This window comes from Nematostella vectensis, chromosome 2, assembly GCF_932526225.1.
Source record: "Nematostella vectensis chromosome 2, jaNemVect1.1, whole genome shotgun sequence".
Taxonomy (NCBI): domain Eukaryota; kingdom Metazoa; phylum Cnidaria; class Anthozoa; order Actiniaria; family Edwardsiidae; genus Nematostella; species Nematostella vectensis.
Window position 1 is genome coordinate 6,069,229 of NC_064035.1, and position 17,517 is coordinate 6,086,745.

A 17,517-nucleotide genomic window follows, 5' to 3' on the forward strand; every position below is an offset into this window, starting at 1 on the left:
ACTCCCCTGTGCTCCCCTGTGCTCCCATGTGTTCCCCTGTGCTCCCATGTGTTCCCCTGTGCTCCCATGTATTCCCCTGTGCTCCCCTGTACTCCCCTGTGCTCCCATGTGTTCCCCTGTGCTCCCATGTGTTCCCCTGTGCTCCCCTGTACTCCCCTGTGCTCCCATGTACTCCCATGTACTCCCCTGTGCTCCCATGTACTCCCCTGTTCTCCCATGTATTCTCCTGTGCTCCCATTTATTCCCCTGTAATCCCCTGTATTCCCCTGTACTCCCATGTACTCCCCTGTGCTCCCCTGTACTCCTCTGTGCTCCCATGTATTCCCCTGTACTCCTATGTACTCCCCTGTGCTCCCCTGTACTCCCCTGTATTTCCCTGTATTCCCATGTACTCCCCTGTACTCCCCTGTGCTCCCATGTATCCCCCTGTGCTCCCATGTATTCCCCAGTACTCCCATGTGCTCCCCTGTATTCCCCTGTATTCCCATGTACTCCCCTGTACTCCCATGTATTCCCTTGTGCTCCCATGTATTCCCTTGTACTCCCATGTATTCCCCTGTACTCCCCTGTGCTCCCAGGTACTCCCCTGTGCTCCCATGTACTCCCCTGTACTCCCATGTATTCCCCTGTACTCCCATGTATTCCCCTGTACTCCCATGTATTCCCCTGTGCTCCCATGTATTCCCCTGTGCTCCCATGTATTCCCCTGTACTCCCATGTATTCCCTTGTGCTCCCATGTATTCCCCTGTGCTCCCCTGTGCTCCCCTGTATTCCACTGTACTCCCATATAGTCCCCTGTACTCCCATATATTCCCCTGTACTCCCATGTATTCCCCTGTGCTCCCCTGTACTCCCCTGTACTCCCCTGTGCTCCCCTGTACTCCCCTGTATTCCCCTGTATTCTCATGTACTCCCCTGTACTCCCCTGTGCTCCCATGTATTCCCATGTACTCCCCTGTACTCCCCTGTGCTCCCCTGTACTCCCCTGTACTCCCCTGTACTCCCCTGTGCTCCCTTGTACTCCCCTGTGCTCCCATGTATTCCCTTGTGCTCCCATGTATTCCCCTGTGCTCCCCTGTACTCCCATATAGTCCCCTGTACTCCCATATATTCCCCTGTACTCCCATGTATTCCCCTGTACTCCCCTGTATTCCCCTGTACCTCCACCTATTCCCCTGTATTCCCGTGCTCCCCTGTACTCCCCTGTCCTCCCATGTACTCCCATATATTCCCCTGTACTCCCATGTATTCCCCTGTACTCCCCTGTATTCCCTTTTACCCCCATGTTCTCCCCTGTACTCCCATGTATTCCCCTGTACTCCCATGTATTCCCCTGTACTCCCATGTATTCCCCTGTGCTCCCATGTACTCCCCTGTACTCCCATGTATTCCCCTGTACTCCCATGTATTCCCCTGTACTCCCATGTATTCCCCTGTACTCCCATGTATTCCCCTGTGCTCCCATGTATTCCCCTGTGCTCCCATGTATTCCCCTGTACTCCCATGTATTCCCCTGTGCTCCCATGTATTCCCCTTTACTCCCATGTATTCTCCCCTGTGCTCCCATGAATTCCCCTAAACTCCTATGTATTCTCCCCTGTGCTCCCATGTATTCCCCTGTACTCCCGTTTATTCCCTCCCTTGTTTTTGTATGATTTCCCCTGTGCTCCCATGTATTCCCCCTGTTCTCCCATGTACTCCCGTGTGTTCCCCTGAGAACAGCCTTTTTCATGTGTTAATACATTTAGAAAGAGCCTATAACAATGACTTAAGCATGTGTGAAGAAGAAATCAACATGATGATGCATTTGTCATCTATTCATCTATTTTTTTGGTGTTCAGTATTGCATCTCAACATAAAGTACTATTTCTAATTAACTTTTTTCGCTTGATATGAGAATTTCAAACTACAATGTGTTATTTATATAAAAGATCAATGGTCTTTCTATAACCTGGATAGCTATTTTTGTAATTTCGCACAACTTTTCCGTTTTGAAGCTTTCTCAAATTAGAAACAAATATTTTTTCAACCAAACAATTACCCTTTAAATATGAATGCCTTGCAAATCAGGTTAATTTAATTTAACATCTGAAATGATGCCATGTTACTCTCTTAGTTGTTTCTATCCTCTAAAAGCTTGTTCTTTTTTCAGAATCTGTTTCAAGAGTGCCTCAGAAGTCTTTCTTTAACTAAGAAAGCTATAAAATGATGGATGTTTAACTCACAAGTAATAAATGTTTTGGTGCTGCACTGGACCTCTAAATTGAGGTAAGGGGAGGTCTTCAAAAGCAGTATGTCTTATAGACGCGAGGTATCGGAGAGTACAGGGTCCAGCAGACTACCTCGACAGTACTCAATTGGACCCCGCTCAAAAACCATGATAGAGGACACTCCTACTTCAAGGCAGAGGTCCATTGAGAAGGAGCTGGTGGCCTCACCAGGGTTTACCCGACGATATGGGAGTGCCCGTTATCAAAGGTCTGCAACTATTGATTTGCCTGGTAGCCCTATTCAAAGTGGAAGAACTACCACTCGTTACAACATTGGGTCAGCAAGACCTGGTGGCCTAGAAACGTCAACCCACGACCATTATTCAGGCACCTTGACATCTTACTCGCCTTTGCTATATGGTAGGCAATCACCTTTAACACATGATACAAGCTCGTCCCAATACTCTCCAACTAGAAAATATACTCCAAGCTCATTTAGTTCTCAGAGTTCATATTTAAAGGATAAACCAAGTTACTCGTCGTTGGGGGGACCCTACTCTGACACGAGTCGAAATTTCTCCAAGTACACTTCCACTAGAGAGAGAGATTGGTCTGTTCCTTCTCCGGTCATTTCGAGGAGGTTTGATGCGAGCTCTCCAAACAGAAGCTCAACCAGCTCTTCCCGTGACTCTAGTGGAAGTCGCAAAAGTTCTCTTGGGAAAGATGGGAGAGTGTTCTATGTGGGTAGGTATTCTGGTCGGTCATCTCCAGTAATTGATAGTGAAGCTAGACGTGGATCTGAACCTTTAGCCAAAAATAACCGGACTCCGTTTATTAGAAGTTATTCAATGCGTGACAGAGATTATCCCTTGAAACACAATAAACACCAGGCACCGCTCGAGAGGAAGGCCTCGTTGCCTTCATACATCGCCTTTCAAGACAAATCCTCGGACGATGGCCATAGAAAAATTCCTTTGCCTGAGACTGTAGCCGAGGAAAGATCAAGGAAGGGGAGTTGGCTACGGTCGCTGAAAAAAAACGAAAGTGAGAAAACCTCTAAAAAAAGATCTGATTCAACGTCACCGGGTTCTGGCAAGAGTAAATTCGCCATCAGCCAATCCCCTTCTGTTGAACAATCTAGCGATGCTGGAGGTTCACGAAAGAAGTTCTCAGTCCCTAGCAAATACTTCTCGTCATCAAAAGGAACCGTCGGATCTCGAGATTCCGAGGGTAGTACTGAGATGATCGATGTGGAATCGAGTGGGGTGAAAAAGAAGCATTCCCTTCCCACTAAGTTTAGCTTCAAGAAGAGAAGTTCCAGCAAGGAACGGTCTCCAAAAACCGAGTCAGCTCCTGCAACCCCTATAACCTCAAGTCCTGAATTAAGAGAAAGACCCAGCTGGGGGCGATCATTCTCAGTAGATAATGAGCAAGATAGGACCTTTGCCACCATGATGGGTCGGCTTAGATTTTGGGATAAGAAACAGAAGACCGATGGCCGATCGAGATCTCAGTCTCCCGACGAACATAGACAACGTTCTAATTCATCACCTCTTGAGGATGAGACAGATGCTCCTCCTCGACCTCCTCTTCCAGATGACTACTCAAAACCATCGTCTAGACCCCCATCAAAGGTGCTTGTGAAAGCGAAATCTTTGGACGATGAAAAAGAAGGCTCTTTCCAGAATTCTACCGACTCGGATAAAGTCAGGTCATGGACGAAAGTCGAGATTGTGAGCAAAAGAGTAGAGAAAGAAGTAGCAGAATTAATCAAAACTGCTAACGAACTGGATGATAGTCCAAGGGAGCAGAGAAGAGCAAGGTACAGGAAAACGTCTGATGGCAAAGAGAAGCCTGTTTATTCGATATCAATGGATGCAGCTATGGACTCGGCCAAGGCCGGAGACGGTGAAGATCTCGGCATCATTGCTGCTACGAGAATACAACCAAGACCACATATGCAAGCAGTAGAGCCATCCCCGGATCAAACAAGGTCGGAAAAACTGAGAGAGAAACGTCGACAGCGGCGTCTGGAGAGAGAAAAATTCTTTGAGAGCTTTTCTCCTCCCACAGAGAAGAAGGTTTTGAACCAACAAAGTTTAGATTCTGATTCTTCATTGGGGGAAGCCAAGCAGAGCAGGAGCCTGTCGCTTGGTAGTTGTCAACCCCCTGTAGCTACTACACAACGACCGGCACGTCTAACACTAAAAGTTTCAGAAGAAGCAACTCAAACAGTACCCGTTCAGAGGGTGGCAAGCCATACTTATCAACCTAACAACGAGCCCTTTTCAGGAGAAATTTTCAGTCGCTATATCTGTGAAGACGACACGTCCAGGACCCTGCTTGAATCAAGTAAACGGAAGGAAGAGAGGCCGCATAGTATTTGCGGAGGACCGCTATCTCCTGATGAAATGAAAAAGTTCGAGGACATCACTTTCTCGCTCGCTCGAAAGACTTCTTCGGAAGAGATGGCGCGTCTCCCAGCTCACAAAAGATGGTCGTCATCTTCAACAGAGACAAGTAGTGCTAAAAACACTGAAGATGAAGTCGGTGCAAATTTTGAACGTGATAAACCCCTAACGGTGGTAGCCGAGGCGTGTGAGGTCGAGAAGAAGGTTGTAGTGCGCAGTAAGACGGTTCCCAAAGTCGAAGTTAAACGTAAAGTATCAAGCGGAGGAGAAGAGAGAATAGATGGGCCGTTGATGTCGATTTTCAAAAGGAAAACATCTACGGTGCCTAGTGATAAAGAAAAGAAAGACAATGAAAAAGCTAGGTTGAAAGAAATGAAAGATAAAGAAAAGATTGAAAAAGAAAAACGCGAGAAGGACAAGAGAGAGAGGGAAGAAAAAGAGAGGAAACGGAGACAGCAACAGTTAGAGAAGGAGAAAAAAGAAAAGGAAAAGAAACTCTTGATTGAAAAAGAGAAGAGAGAGAAAGAAAAACAGAAGGAAAGGCTTCGCGAAAAGGAAGAAAAAGAAAAGCAAAAAGAAGCGGAGCGTGCAAAGAAGGAAAAAGAAAGATTGTTGCAAGAAGATAAACTACACGAAAAAGAAGAAAAGGATCGGAAAGATAAAGAAAAGCGAAAGGTAGAAAAGGAGAAACGAGAAAAAGACAAGCAAGTAGAGAAGGAAAAGAAGGATTCTTTAAAGCGGGTGAAAAAGCGCAAGGATAGTGACAAGGAGAGGAAAGTAAAAGAGAAAGAGGAAGAACAGAAAGTGAAAATTGAAAAAGAACCGAATAAAGTTACTGAGGTACAGCTCATGGTGGAAGAAACCAATAAAGAGGAGTCCCCGTCAACAGACCGTGACGCCGAAAGCGAACTACCGAAGGCTGGTTCTGTGTCAGCACTGCTCTCAGTCTTCGCTACAGAACCGTCGAAACCACTGAAGCCCGCGATACGCTACTCGCGCAAGAACAGACCTAAGACTCTGGCCGTCGGCATAGCGCCAGAGATCCTGAAAGCTGCACGTGAGCAAGTGAATAGGGACGAGATGCGTGACAGGAACAGAGAGGAATTGCGTGACAGGAACATCACGCATGACGACTTTGACGTTCGACTGTCACTCCCCTCTACACCGACTGAGTCAGAGGAGGCGGGGCAAGAGCTCCACCTTCTACAGGAGACCCAACAGGCAGAGGAGGAGCAAAAAATAACAAGGAGGGAGACTAAAAAATGTAAGTTGATTTCATGCTTTTGGTCAGCATGAAACGAAAGGGGGGTTTTGGAATTCTAGTTTAAGATCAACATAGTATGAAATTTGCATGGTACAGATGACTTGCCTCGATAACCCCATCCTCCCCTGATTTTCGCCCTGGAAATTTTCCAAAGTACACTTATTGTATAAGAAACGGGGATTTTTACCTTCGCGGATGCAGAATTTTATAAAGATTAGAGATACCGGAAATATAAGTTTGATAATTTATTTGTTGTGATATACAAAACAAAGACACATTAGTTTGACCAACTCATCTTTCCCCCAATCCACGCCCCCTCCCGCGCCTGAGGTGACCTTTCCACGCATTTTCATTCTAATCTACCATTCGTTCCACTCACGAGCCTTTTCTCAGTTTACCCGAATCCGGGTAAGAATACGCTTGCAAGCCAAAACAATTCTTGCAAGCCAAATCGAGGCTTCTCAAATATTTATGACTTGTGCGCGTTGCCCTTTCCTAATTTGTGTTACGCTCTACTTCCTGTGTCTGTTGAATATTTTCACGCGTTTTGTTTGTTGCTCTTATCCGTGTTGTTGTAAAGCAGTCAGATATGGACAATTTGTTATTCTTGCATTAGAACATCACCACTCTTAAGATAAACATATTTGAGGTTCACCCTACCACCCTTTTCCTTCTCCATCATAAGAAAAATAAAAATGCTGTAGTTATGCGCTTTTTACGGTGCTCGAGTGTGCGCGCCTAAAATGTATTCCTCGTTCGACATGATTCTCTCTTAAATTCTTTATTTCTTATCAATTTAAATTTTAATCGTGGTGGTCAAACGACAATTGTGGCGTTACATCATCCGCTGACGTGACCTTCCTCTGTTTTTGTTTGATTTCTAAACATCATCTCTCGAGATGGCAAAAATACTGTTATTCTTTATGGAGAGACGCGAAATAATCCCTTCTACTTCTGATTTAGTCAAATGTTAAAGATTCTTTAGTTGAAATGTATACCTGGATATTCGGGGCACCTTTATATAGATATCCTTGGACGAAAATGATAGGAATAATTCTGTACTGTTAAGCCAGTAGTGTTAACACCATAATGTTCTATTCAGCCAAATCCAAGTCGAGGAAGAAATCCTCTTCGACTGTGCGACCGTTTGGAATGATGAAACACACCAAATCGGAATCGAATCTCAACAACCGATTCGAGTTTATTCAAGTTGACATCGCCATCGATGATGCTGATCAAGAAAAGACGCAGCAAGACGAGAAGAAGGACGAGAAGAAAGTGATAGAACTCAAGCCTGTGTCTAAAGTGACAGTACCCCAGGCCGTGTCGGATCTCATGCTAAGTAGAGTGAGTGGCAAGAAACCGTCGCAGACAGTTCCGCAGATTGAGCAAGCGGACGACGACCAGCAGAACGACAACCGCAGTGATCAACCAAAAGGTGGATTCGATGAGGGACTGGACGCCTTTTTTGGAGAAACCTCGAGCAAGCATTCGCCAGAAAATAAAGATGCGCTACCTAAAATTAAGATCACAAGTGAAGATTTAGACGTTATTTCAGGACAGACGACTGTGTGAGTATACCGAATTATTTGATGGTAATTTACTATCGCCTATTACATATTAATAAGTGAAACCGTTTAAAAGAAAATTGAGTTTCCCTGTTGTGTTAAGACCTTGTGACAGGCGCAAAGTGATTGCTATCTTTTCAGTTACTTATCGTTTTGAATGCGCTTGTGTGTTTCTGTGGTAGAATGTCCAGCGGTCCTTGTTAGAAAAAAGTTCTCCTGTTTAAATATTTCATCGTGCTTAGAATCACGCATTGGTGCTCAAATATTCCATGTTTCATAAACCAAAGTTTTGCGTCATTTCATTGATCTGCGCCTGTCTGTGTGCGAGGGGTCTCGTCTCGGCATAGTTTCATGGATAACGCCTGTAATGAGTACGGTGTGGCTTATTTTTATCGTTTGTATAAGAACGAGTAGGAAAGATTTTATATATTTTGTTGGGTCCTCGTCACCACGTAATTTATATTTTTGTAAATTGTAAACCTTTCGCTCATTTTATAATCATTTTAACTTTCCCTCGATATCTGGTATTTCTCGCGTACATTTGATATTTTTAGTGTTGTCACTCCATCCATATTCCTAGTTCTAACGTAGTGTTGAAAGGTATTTTTCTTCTTATGTTTCATGTTACCAGTTATCTCAAATCGAAAGCGGAGGACAAACTTCATCTAAAACCAAAAAGGCGTCATGCATCCAAAGCAAACCCCGTCAAGAACTTGCGAGAAAGGACCGACGTGCGCACAGAGACAGAGGTAACCAAGACCTCGCCCCGCGTAGAGAAGAAAGCAGTGACCAGCGAACACCCCGTGATAAGAAGGAAGAAAAAAAAGTACAAAGATCCAGACAACCTATGTAAGTAGAGGGGTAACGCTCATAACCTACACTTTTTTTCATATAAGAACCTTTTTATAAGAACATCCAGCCTGAGATTTCGTTAAATTCTATGAACATGCTAAGAACATGTCGAGGCTCGGATATGAAATGCAGAATCAAATTGTGTTCATAATAACAACCTTAATTATTGTTATTTATTATTTGAATAATTATCTTTATTATTCATTGGGGATTGTATTTTTATAGACACTGACAAAAAAGGGAACGGCTCAGTCTCAACTGAAAAATTCAACGGTCTTATAAAGAAAGAGTGTATATATGTCGACCGGGCGGCACTTGTGCCTTATGTATGGATATACGCGAGTTGAAACCATCTGAATCCTAAGAACAAGAATCCTAAGATTGTCATGGATATTGAAAGTTGAAGGAAACTTAGTTTTTTAGTTATTTTAGTAACGACTAAAATACTCTGCTTTTCGACATTTGATGAATCTGCTCAATATGCTGGTTTGGCTGTGTTCAGGGCGTCGACACACCGTAGACTTTGCTGCATCAGCACTCGCAGGTCTCGCCAGCACCGAAGACTTCACGAAGATCTCACTCCGAAAGACAGGTGGACCAGAGAAAGCCAAAGAGCTGGATAGCTACCGTGGCACCAAGCCTCTTATGCTCCTACACATCAAGGGTATGCCGCTGACATTTTACTCGATGCCAATCGCAGACTCACCTACACTCTACAGTCTTATTTATATGCATGATCTATTCGGAATTTATTTTACTCCATAGCATCTAGTCCTGCAACAAAAGTAACAGTGTTCGAAATACAGTTTCCTGCTAGGAGAGGCGTCGTTTCTTTGTACTTCGCTGGCCTCTGCTAGCAGGGAAGAAATACAGTTCCTTGCTACCAGAGGCCTCTCTTTATTGAACTTCGCTGGCCTCTACCAGATATGTAATAATACTTCCATGATTAGCATGCTTGTGGCAAATACCTGAATAAAAGATTAAAGATGATAAATTGAATCTAAGGGTTATAGTAAAATCCAGGTTCTATGATAATCAAATATAATAATTAAATTTCGCTTATAAAAGCCTGTTCTTAGCGGTTCTGTATCCTTTTGCTTGTCCGACTGGCAGGCCTGAATCATTTGCAAAACATTTGGAAACCACTCCCTATGTTATCGACGTTAAAAAGATTATTGTATTGTTTTTTTTTTTTTTTTTATTGTATTGTATATTTACATTCATATTGCAATATTTACCATCGAATTTTGTTTCCCTGTCGCAGGCCGACGTAATATCCAGACCCGGTTGATTGAGCCGTGTCAGAAGTCTTTCAACTCCGGTGACTGTTACGTACTGGTTACCAAGGACGAGTTGTTTGCATGGGTTGGAAAGCATGCTAACGCGATAGAGCGAGCCAAGGTAACACGCTGAGGTATTACTTATAACACCCCGGGAAATTTCAAATAAAACACCATGAATTTCCGATAACATCCCGGGAAATTTCCGATAACGCACCCGGAAATTTCCGATAACACACCGGGACATTTTATCGGAACACTTCCGATAGAGGGAGCCAAGGTAACACACCGGTAACTTTCCGATACTACACCGGTAACTTTCCAATACTACACCTGTAACTTTCCGATACTACACATGAAAATTTCTTATAGAGCGGGCCAACTTTCGGATAACACACAGGCTGATCCTGATAACGGCTGATCCCGATAACAAACTGTGAAATTTCCCACCAGGGTCAACCCTTCTCATGGCTCAGGGGCATGGAGGGGAACCTGGGTATGAGAGGGGTGGACCCTGGCGTTCGAGGACGTGGTTAATTGTGCTGTTTTGGTCGCTAGGTGACCGAGATAGCGTCACGTATCTTCACTAAGCGAGAGCTCGACTGCAAAGCACGTGACATCGTCTTCGTTGAAGAGAAAAGTCAAGACGAGGATAATCTTCGTGGGGCCAAGAAATTCTGGAAACTGCTGAATGGGGATCCAGAAGCTGAGATAAAAGGTACTTTTTGCTCCACCCCAAAAAGGGGACCGGAACCGACTGATTCCATATCGTCTGGTCAGTTAATTTGTGTAGCAGAATATCAAGGTGGCATTAGTAAGCAAGGCCACTCCACGCTCCACAAACAGCCCCCTTCTCCCGTCAGATATCGAATAGTACCCCTGTAATCCCAGAATAGATTAATCCTATCCTCACCCCATTTCTCAGGGAAATTGGTCACTTTCTTGTGGTCTCTGGGTTGCATAGGTAACTTGCTTCCAAAATGTACAGCTTGAAGGAGAGCCCCCCCCCCCCCCTAAAAGGTTACTCGATTGCTAACCGCGAGTCACCTTTTATCCTTGAGCTCCATCAAAAGACGAGCTTGCAAAGAGGGATGTAAAAATATTTTTCTCTTCTCTCCAGGCGCGCGCGATCTCTTTTCCAGAGACCTGCTGATTTGTCTATATTGACTCTCTCTACAGAGGCTTCCAGTCTTCCGACAGACGAGGATTATGAGAAGGGCGTGACGAGAACGAACATGATTTACAAGGTCCACTGGACGGACCCGCCAAGCCTTGTCCCGGTGGAGACTCATTGTGGCCGCTTGCCGCAGATTTCGCTACTCGATACTAAAGAGGTGACCATTTTCCTTGTTGCTGTTATTTCTTGAACATGTGTATCCGCTTGCCGCAGATTTCGCTACTCGATACTAAAGAGGTGACCATTTTCCTTGTTGCTGGTATTTCTTGAACATGTGTATCCCCGCAGGTTTCGCTACTCGATACTAAAGAGGTGACCATTTTCCTTGTTGCTGGTATTTCTTGAACATGTGTATCCGCTTGCCGCAGATTTCGCTAATCTATACTAAAGAGGTGACCATTTTCCTTGTTGCTGGTATTTCTTGAACATGTGTATCCGCTTGCCGCAGATTTCGCTACTCGATACTAAAGAGGTGACCATTTTCCTTGTTGCTTGAATTTCTTGAACATGTGTATCCGCTTGCCGCAGATTCCTCTACTGGGCATTCTATACTGACCATCTCTTCTAAAGCATTTTATGTTTCTTCTTTCACTGTTAACCATCTTACAAACTTGCAAGCATCGCCGTGCCAAGCAATTGTTTACACAGTATTGAGAGATTGAGTGGTTTTTTCTTTTGTTCTTTCACCGACAATTTTTAACCACCCAAATCGGGGGCTCCGAAAAAAGGGCCTCTAAATGCCTATTTAGACGCTACGATTTTCGCCTACAACCATCGCACGCGACACGCTCGTGTCAGCATACCACTCAAGTCGCAAAGTCTAAATAAGCTCTACGACACGAGCTTACGAGCTTTCGGTAAAATAACGAAAGCATTGAGGCGAATCTTCCGTTCATGGGGAGAGCCATGTTTTTTGTTGTTGGTCTTAGTCCTCGACGAGTAAAAAGCGCAAAAGTCGTACGCGATTTTCTTGAGACGCGAGCGAAAAGTCGTGAGTGTCTAAATCAGAGCTAAGTCATGTCGCATGCGATGGTTGTAGGCAAAAATCCTAGCATCTAAATCGGCCTTAAGGGGATTCTACTGAAATCCTCGGAGCTATTTAAAGTAGGAGGGGGGATATATATTTTTACTCCGAAGGGGGAATAATGCTCTGAAACTTAAGGTATCCTGAGACAAGATGCCAAGATACTCCCCTCCCCCCTCTGGGTATACAGGTGAGGGGGGAGTCAAGATACCCCCTTCCTTAAGGTATTAAAGGCTGGTTCTCACTAGGACGTAAGCGCAAACGGAAGCGAAAGAGAAGTGAAAATCACTTGAAGCAGAAGCATTTGCGTACTATTGCGCTTTCTCTTGCGCTTACGTTCCAGTGAGAATCGGAAAATAACGTGCCCTGCGCTTACGTCCTAGTGAGAACCAACTTTTAATGGAAACTCCCATATCACATTTCGATATTAGGAGCGAATGTATAACGATTGTAGCTCAACGTTGTGTTGTGCCAATACCAGGTTCTGGTGTTCGATTTCGGCTCTGAGCTATACGTGTGGAACGGTCAGCAGTCTCTATCGGGTCAGCGTAAGACTGTATTTGCGCTTGGCAAACAGCTCTACGAGTCGTCATTCAAGGGCCACGGCCCTTACGACCCTATCTATCCATACGGCAAGGGGCGAGAGGTAACGCAGGATAACAAGACCGCAGACACACGCCCTGCCTGGACATTGCTGGCTCGGCTGCACGAGAAGGCGGAGACGATACTTTTCAGAGAAAAGTTTTTGGACTGGCCAGATCCGACCAAGATCATTAAGATGAAAGGGCATCCGAGCAGTGGCGAAGTTATTAAGGTAATGTGTAATGTGAATCACTGTAAATGATCTGTATAGGGTATAAGGTTTTCGTTATGGAGAGCCGGTGGTGATGTAAATGACAACTTTTGTCCCTCATCTACTACGTTTACTGGTCTATATATTGAAGCGGATTACCCGGCCTTGCTGATGATTATGAAATTTTGTTCAAATAAGTGCCTTGACATGGAGTCGTGATTGAGACTCATTGTTGTTGTAACAACTGGGATAGACCATTAGATATTTGAAAATGAGGATGGTTACACTCCATATTTTTGGCTAAAAAGTTTTTTGTGCCAAATTTCTCTACAGGATTCCGCTATGAATATTGTGCTCGGATTTTTTCTTAGTACCCCCTCCTCCTAAAAACCTGATGATCCGTCCTTTTCATGTTACCTCAGCCGCTGATTGTGGTGGAGCTAAAGCCGTGTGACCCCAAGGCACTAGCCTCCACACCCGAACCATTCAAGGGCCAAGTCCTGGAGGGAGTGAACGTAGGGCGTGGCATAGGTGTGCCTACCGTGTGGACAGGGGACTTTTACAAGGAAGGGAATCTGTGTAACACGGTGGGAGTGACGGTGTGGCACATCAATGAATACAGACATTACGAGCTGCCAAACGAGAACCATGGACATTTCCACTCAGGTACTTGTTGCTACAAGAATATTTGTCTACAGACATCGACAAATCTAGTATTTAATTTGGAATCCTACAATAATTTTGCAAATCATTTTTTTAAAAACTTTAGAAGTTATAAAATGCTTTTCTCGGTAGCTCCTAAACAACAGGTACCGCTTGCTTTGAGAAACACTCTCCCGCACACGAAAACTCTCTCGGTACTTACACTCCCTGTGATAACAGGGGTCTTCACATGCTACTCCTGATTTTACAGGTGAGGGTTATGTGATACGTTGGGCGTATTTTGTAATGACGGATCGTATCGCCACTGACCGGAAGTCCCGATGCCGGTCCACCGTGGCTGGACGTGTCCGGACCGCCTATTTCTTTTGGCAAGGCAATGACTGCACCGTGAACGAGAAGGGGGCCGCTGCTGTGATGGCGGTGGAGCTGGACGAGGAGAGAGGTCCCCAGGTACAGGAACCCTTAATTAGTGAATAGTTATGCCCTGTGATGGCGGTGGAGCTGGAGAGGAGAGAGGTCCCCAGGTACAGGAACCCTTAATTAGTGAATAGGTATGCCCTGTTTTCTTCGCCGTTATTGTGTAAGTCGAATTCCGTTGAAGTCCAGTGGATGCTTGTTCCATCAGGCCCACGAGGAGAGTTTTTCGCCGCCAGCAAGGACGGGGAGGTTGAGGTACCCATATAGCGAACCGTTTTCTTTCGTTTCGTCCTCACTGGAAGTGGTACTCATCTTTCTTTTATTTGAGTACACCTTTTGCTGTTCAATAACGGGAAAGGGACATTCATTTGTGCCAAACGTTGTATCGTTAACGTGCATTGTACGTTCATCAACAACGCACGAAACATCATTAGCGTGACTCGACTTTCAATAACAATGATTGAGTATGCGCGAATATTCAATAGCATCAACGGACAATCAATAACGCAATTGGGCATTCATTCGCGATGGAATGAAAATTCTTTTGCATGCAATCGAAAATTCAATTACGCATTTGGACAATCAGTAGAGTTTATTGACAATCAGTTTTAAAAAAAATAGAAAATTCATTAGTGCTATTAACATAAACAAAGACAATCAATAAGCCTTTTCAGACAATCATGTTCATCAATGTGGTTTGACAACCATTTATCCGATTTAAACCAAACAACAAGGAAAATAAAATTTCATTAAAGTAACTATTTTTCTCTTTTATTTAAACAGTGGGCTCCTAAAATTAAGAGAAATATAGAACTATAAATAATTTTTAACAAAAAAAACAAGACAAACAAACAACACTTTTTGTGGAGGGTTTATAAAAGCAAAAAATATATACTCACTCGTTCGCTATAGAAAAACAGAAAACGTTTGTATGAGAAATGCCGCCAATAAACCCCTCGAACACAGGGAAGAGCTAGAAGAGGGGAGAGAGCGTACCGCCAAGTATGTGGTCAAATTAGAAGAAATATCACAGTCACTTTGGCTATTTCGCCCACTAACGGTCTTATCTTCCACTTTTCTATCATCGGGGGAATGAATGCACAAAGATTCAACGACTTCACAAACACGACTGAATCTTTACCCCAACGAAAACGTCATTTTTATTTACGACGGTGCACCAGCGCACCATAACCCACTAGATACCGGCCCAACACTGAGTTAAAAAGTTACCGCCCTACAGCCCATTTCTCAGCTTCGGAGGCTACAACATAGGAACAGTCACGGGAGCGAAAATAGGGGAAATGGTTTCGTTTAATGCAAACTTATATACCTCGCTGTGTTAATAGAGATCAATTTCAGGTATAAATGTCACTTCAAAAATCGAAATAAAACTAATGATATTTTCTTTTCTTATAATGTTTGTTTGAATCGATTAAATGATTGTCAAACCACATTCTTGAATGTCACCTTGATGAACATGATTGTCTGAAATGGCTTGTTGATTGTCCTTGTTTATGTTGATAGCGGTAATGAATTTTCTATTTCGTATAACTGATTGTCATTAAACGCTACTGATTGTCCAAACGTGCAATTGAATTTTCATTGCGCGCAAAAGAATTTTCGTTTCTATCGAATTGAATGTCCAAGTGCGTTATTGTTTCTCCGTTAATGCTAATGATTGTTCACGAATATTCAATTATTATTATTGAAAGTCGAGTCACGCTAAATGATGTTTCGTGTGATGTTGATGAACGTACAATACACTCTATCGATGTAACTTTTGGCACAAATGAATGTCCCTTTCCCGGTAATGAACAGCAAAAGGTGTAAAGTGGGGTGATTCTTCCGAACCCCCCCCCCCCCCCCCCCCTGGCTTCATGTCAACACGAACACATGGCCGCCGCATGTGACGACAATGACATAACAATGACAATGACATAGCAATGACATACCAATATAACTTTTAACACGGATTTTTGCGTAACTTTGTCTGTTATCAGCAAGTAACAAAGAGAAGCTAGCGTAGTCTACTGTACTACTGTAAGGAGATTCCTATCATGTGATGAAGGGGAGATTGAAGAACTAAATGTCATTGTAACTAGCTGTCATAATTTCACTCTTCAGATCCGGGTGACGCAAGGAAAGGAGCCGCCGTGTTTTCTCAATCTTTTCAAGGGCGGGATGATCGTACACTCCGGCAAGTACGTAGTGTTACGCATTCACAACTTCATGGTTATCCACTGTCAGATTTCGCCATACCTTGTACTACATTTGCACTTTCTTTGTCCTATACGCGACATTACCTTTTCCCTATACTTGGCATTACCTTGTTTCATTACACCCAACATCACCCCACCAGGCATTTGATAATATTCACGATCACAAGAGAGCATAATGATTCTAGCACTGCACATTTTGTGCACCACATTTCAATGTGTAATGTATATTTGCCAAGAACACCTTAACTTTTTATTTAACTGGATGTAAAAGTGCACTTTAATCATACTTACCCAGACCTGGCATTTATTCCCAGCGCCAGCAAGTGTTGGTTCGACAGTCAGACGTAAGTGATAATCGTACTTGTAACCATTTCCTCCTTTAGTCATTCAATCTAAGCACCCCTGACGTATTAAAATAATGCTCACTGGACCTTTAGAGGTCCATTTCTTAAAATAATCTCATTTCTCAATTTACGTCTTCGTTGCTTTTCTCCCCTGTTGCTAAAAGCTCGATTTTAGCAATTGTGCCGACTAAGTTTTGGGTGTTGGTTAAGGGCCGTGACAACTAAGGGGTTGACGACCACACACCCCCTCCCCCACCCCCAAATTATTCTAAAAGCTATTTATTTCAGTCTACCAAGCAGAGTTTTTTTCAACTGCATTTTCTTAAAGACAGTAGGATGCAGTCGCTAGATACATGCTCGGAAACAGTAGGGAATCACAGTAACACACAAATGCACGATCATGTGAACGTCCACGCATGCCGCAATAAACATACTGCACTGCTCACAAAGACACAAATGCAATAGTCCGCGCAATATAGATGTAGGTTAACCACTATAGATGTAGGTGAACCACTATAGATGTAGGTGAACCACTATAGATGTAGGTGAACCACTATAGATGTAGGTGAACCACTGCTTACAAACTCATTGTGAGTGTTGTGTAACTGCTATCCCATACCATAAGTAAACCTTTCGATGGATCGGTCTTTCCGGCCTCCTTTTTAAGACGCTTGGCGCCCTTCCCAAGAAGATGGCGGGGAAATATTGCAGACTTGTGTCTGTGGAATTTGCAGAGCAAATATACGGTGTGATGTTCTGAAATCATCCCTTACATTTTTAGGATAACAATAGCAATCATTTTAGTACTGAAATATTTCAATTTACTTTCAGGAGAGATCATATGAATGACAAATCGGAGCGGTTTTCAGGTAAGTCGACGACGTTATAATTTTTTTTTTTTTTTTTTTGTAGTTTTTTGGAGGATGGTTTTCGATTAAAAGAGTTGACGTCCTTTTTGATACCTTAACAGCTTATGGATTTAACTGCTTTTTTGTGTTTTCCAGATACTTCCACTGTCCGCCTGTACGTTGTTCGTAACGACGAGCCCGGTGAAGGATGTCTCGTGCAAGTTCGACTCAGGTTTGTTAGGATAACTCCTGCCTCTAGCAGTCCGCGACCCAGCGAACAATGACCCCCCTTATTTTCCGCGCGATCCCCTGTCTTGCGCGTTCAACTATGTCAATGATCAATAGACCTTAAAGTGAGCATGATGTTTGTGTATTTGCTCTTTCCATTCCAATTCGTTGCATTTAGGAACAACCCAGGATATCTTACAACATCATTCAATCTCGTA

The 17,517-nt window shown here is 43.7% G+C and overlaps 1 protein-coding gene across 4 annotated transcripts in view; it reads left to right on the top strand.

Annotated features, from left to right (window-relative positions):
* LOC5517933 (supervillin) overlaps nucleotides 1-17,517 on the top strand; it is a 30,570-nt gene that overhangs the window by 4,713 nt on the left and 8,340 nt on the right. For 3 of the 4 annotated variants that reach the window (XM_048722300.1, XM_032362362.2, XM_032362359.2), the window contains exons 2-15: nucleotides 2,154-5,886; nucleotides 6,989-7,457; nucleotides 8,086-8,303; nucleotides 8,809-8,970; nucleotides 9,571-9,707; nucleotides 10,145-10,304; nucleotides 10,766-10,920; nucleotides 12,269-12,601; nucleotides 13,003-13,246; nucleotides 13,494-13,693; nucleotides 15,785-15,861; nucleotides 16,194-16,223; nucleotides 17,055-17,092; nucleotides 17,228-17,303. In XM_048722300.1, the coding sequence (XP_048578257.1) occupies nucleotides 2,295-5,886; nucleotides 6,989-7,457; nucleotides 8,086-8,303; nucleotides 8,809-8,970; nucleotides 9,571-9,707; nucleotides 10,145-10,304; nucleotides 10,766-10,920; nucleotides 12,269-12,601; nucleotides 13,003-13,246; nucleotides 13,494-13,693; nucleotides 15,785-15,861; nucleotides 16,194-16,223; nucleotides 17,055-17,092; nucleotides 17,228-17,303 (5,891 nt within the window). In that variant the 5' untranslated portion in view covers nucleotides 2,154-2,294. The remainder of the gene's footprint in view (nucleotides 1-2,153; nucleotides 5,887-6,988; nucleotides 7,458-8,085; nucleotides 8,304-8,808; nucleotides 8,971-9,570; nucleotides 9,708-10,144; nucleotides 10,305-10,765; nucleotides 10,921-12,268; nucleotides 12,602-13,002; nucleotides 13,247-13,493; nucleotides 13,694-15,784; nucleotides 15,862-16,193; nucleotides 16,224-17,054; nucleotides 17,093-17,227; nucleotides 17,304-17,517) is intronic. The other variant, XM_032362360.2, reaches the window with a different exon arrangement.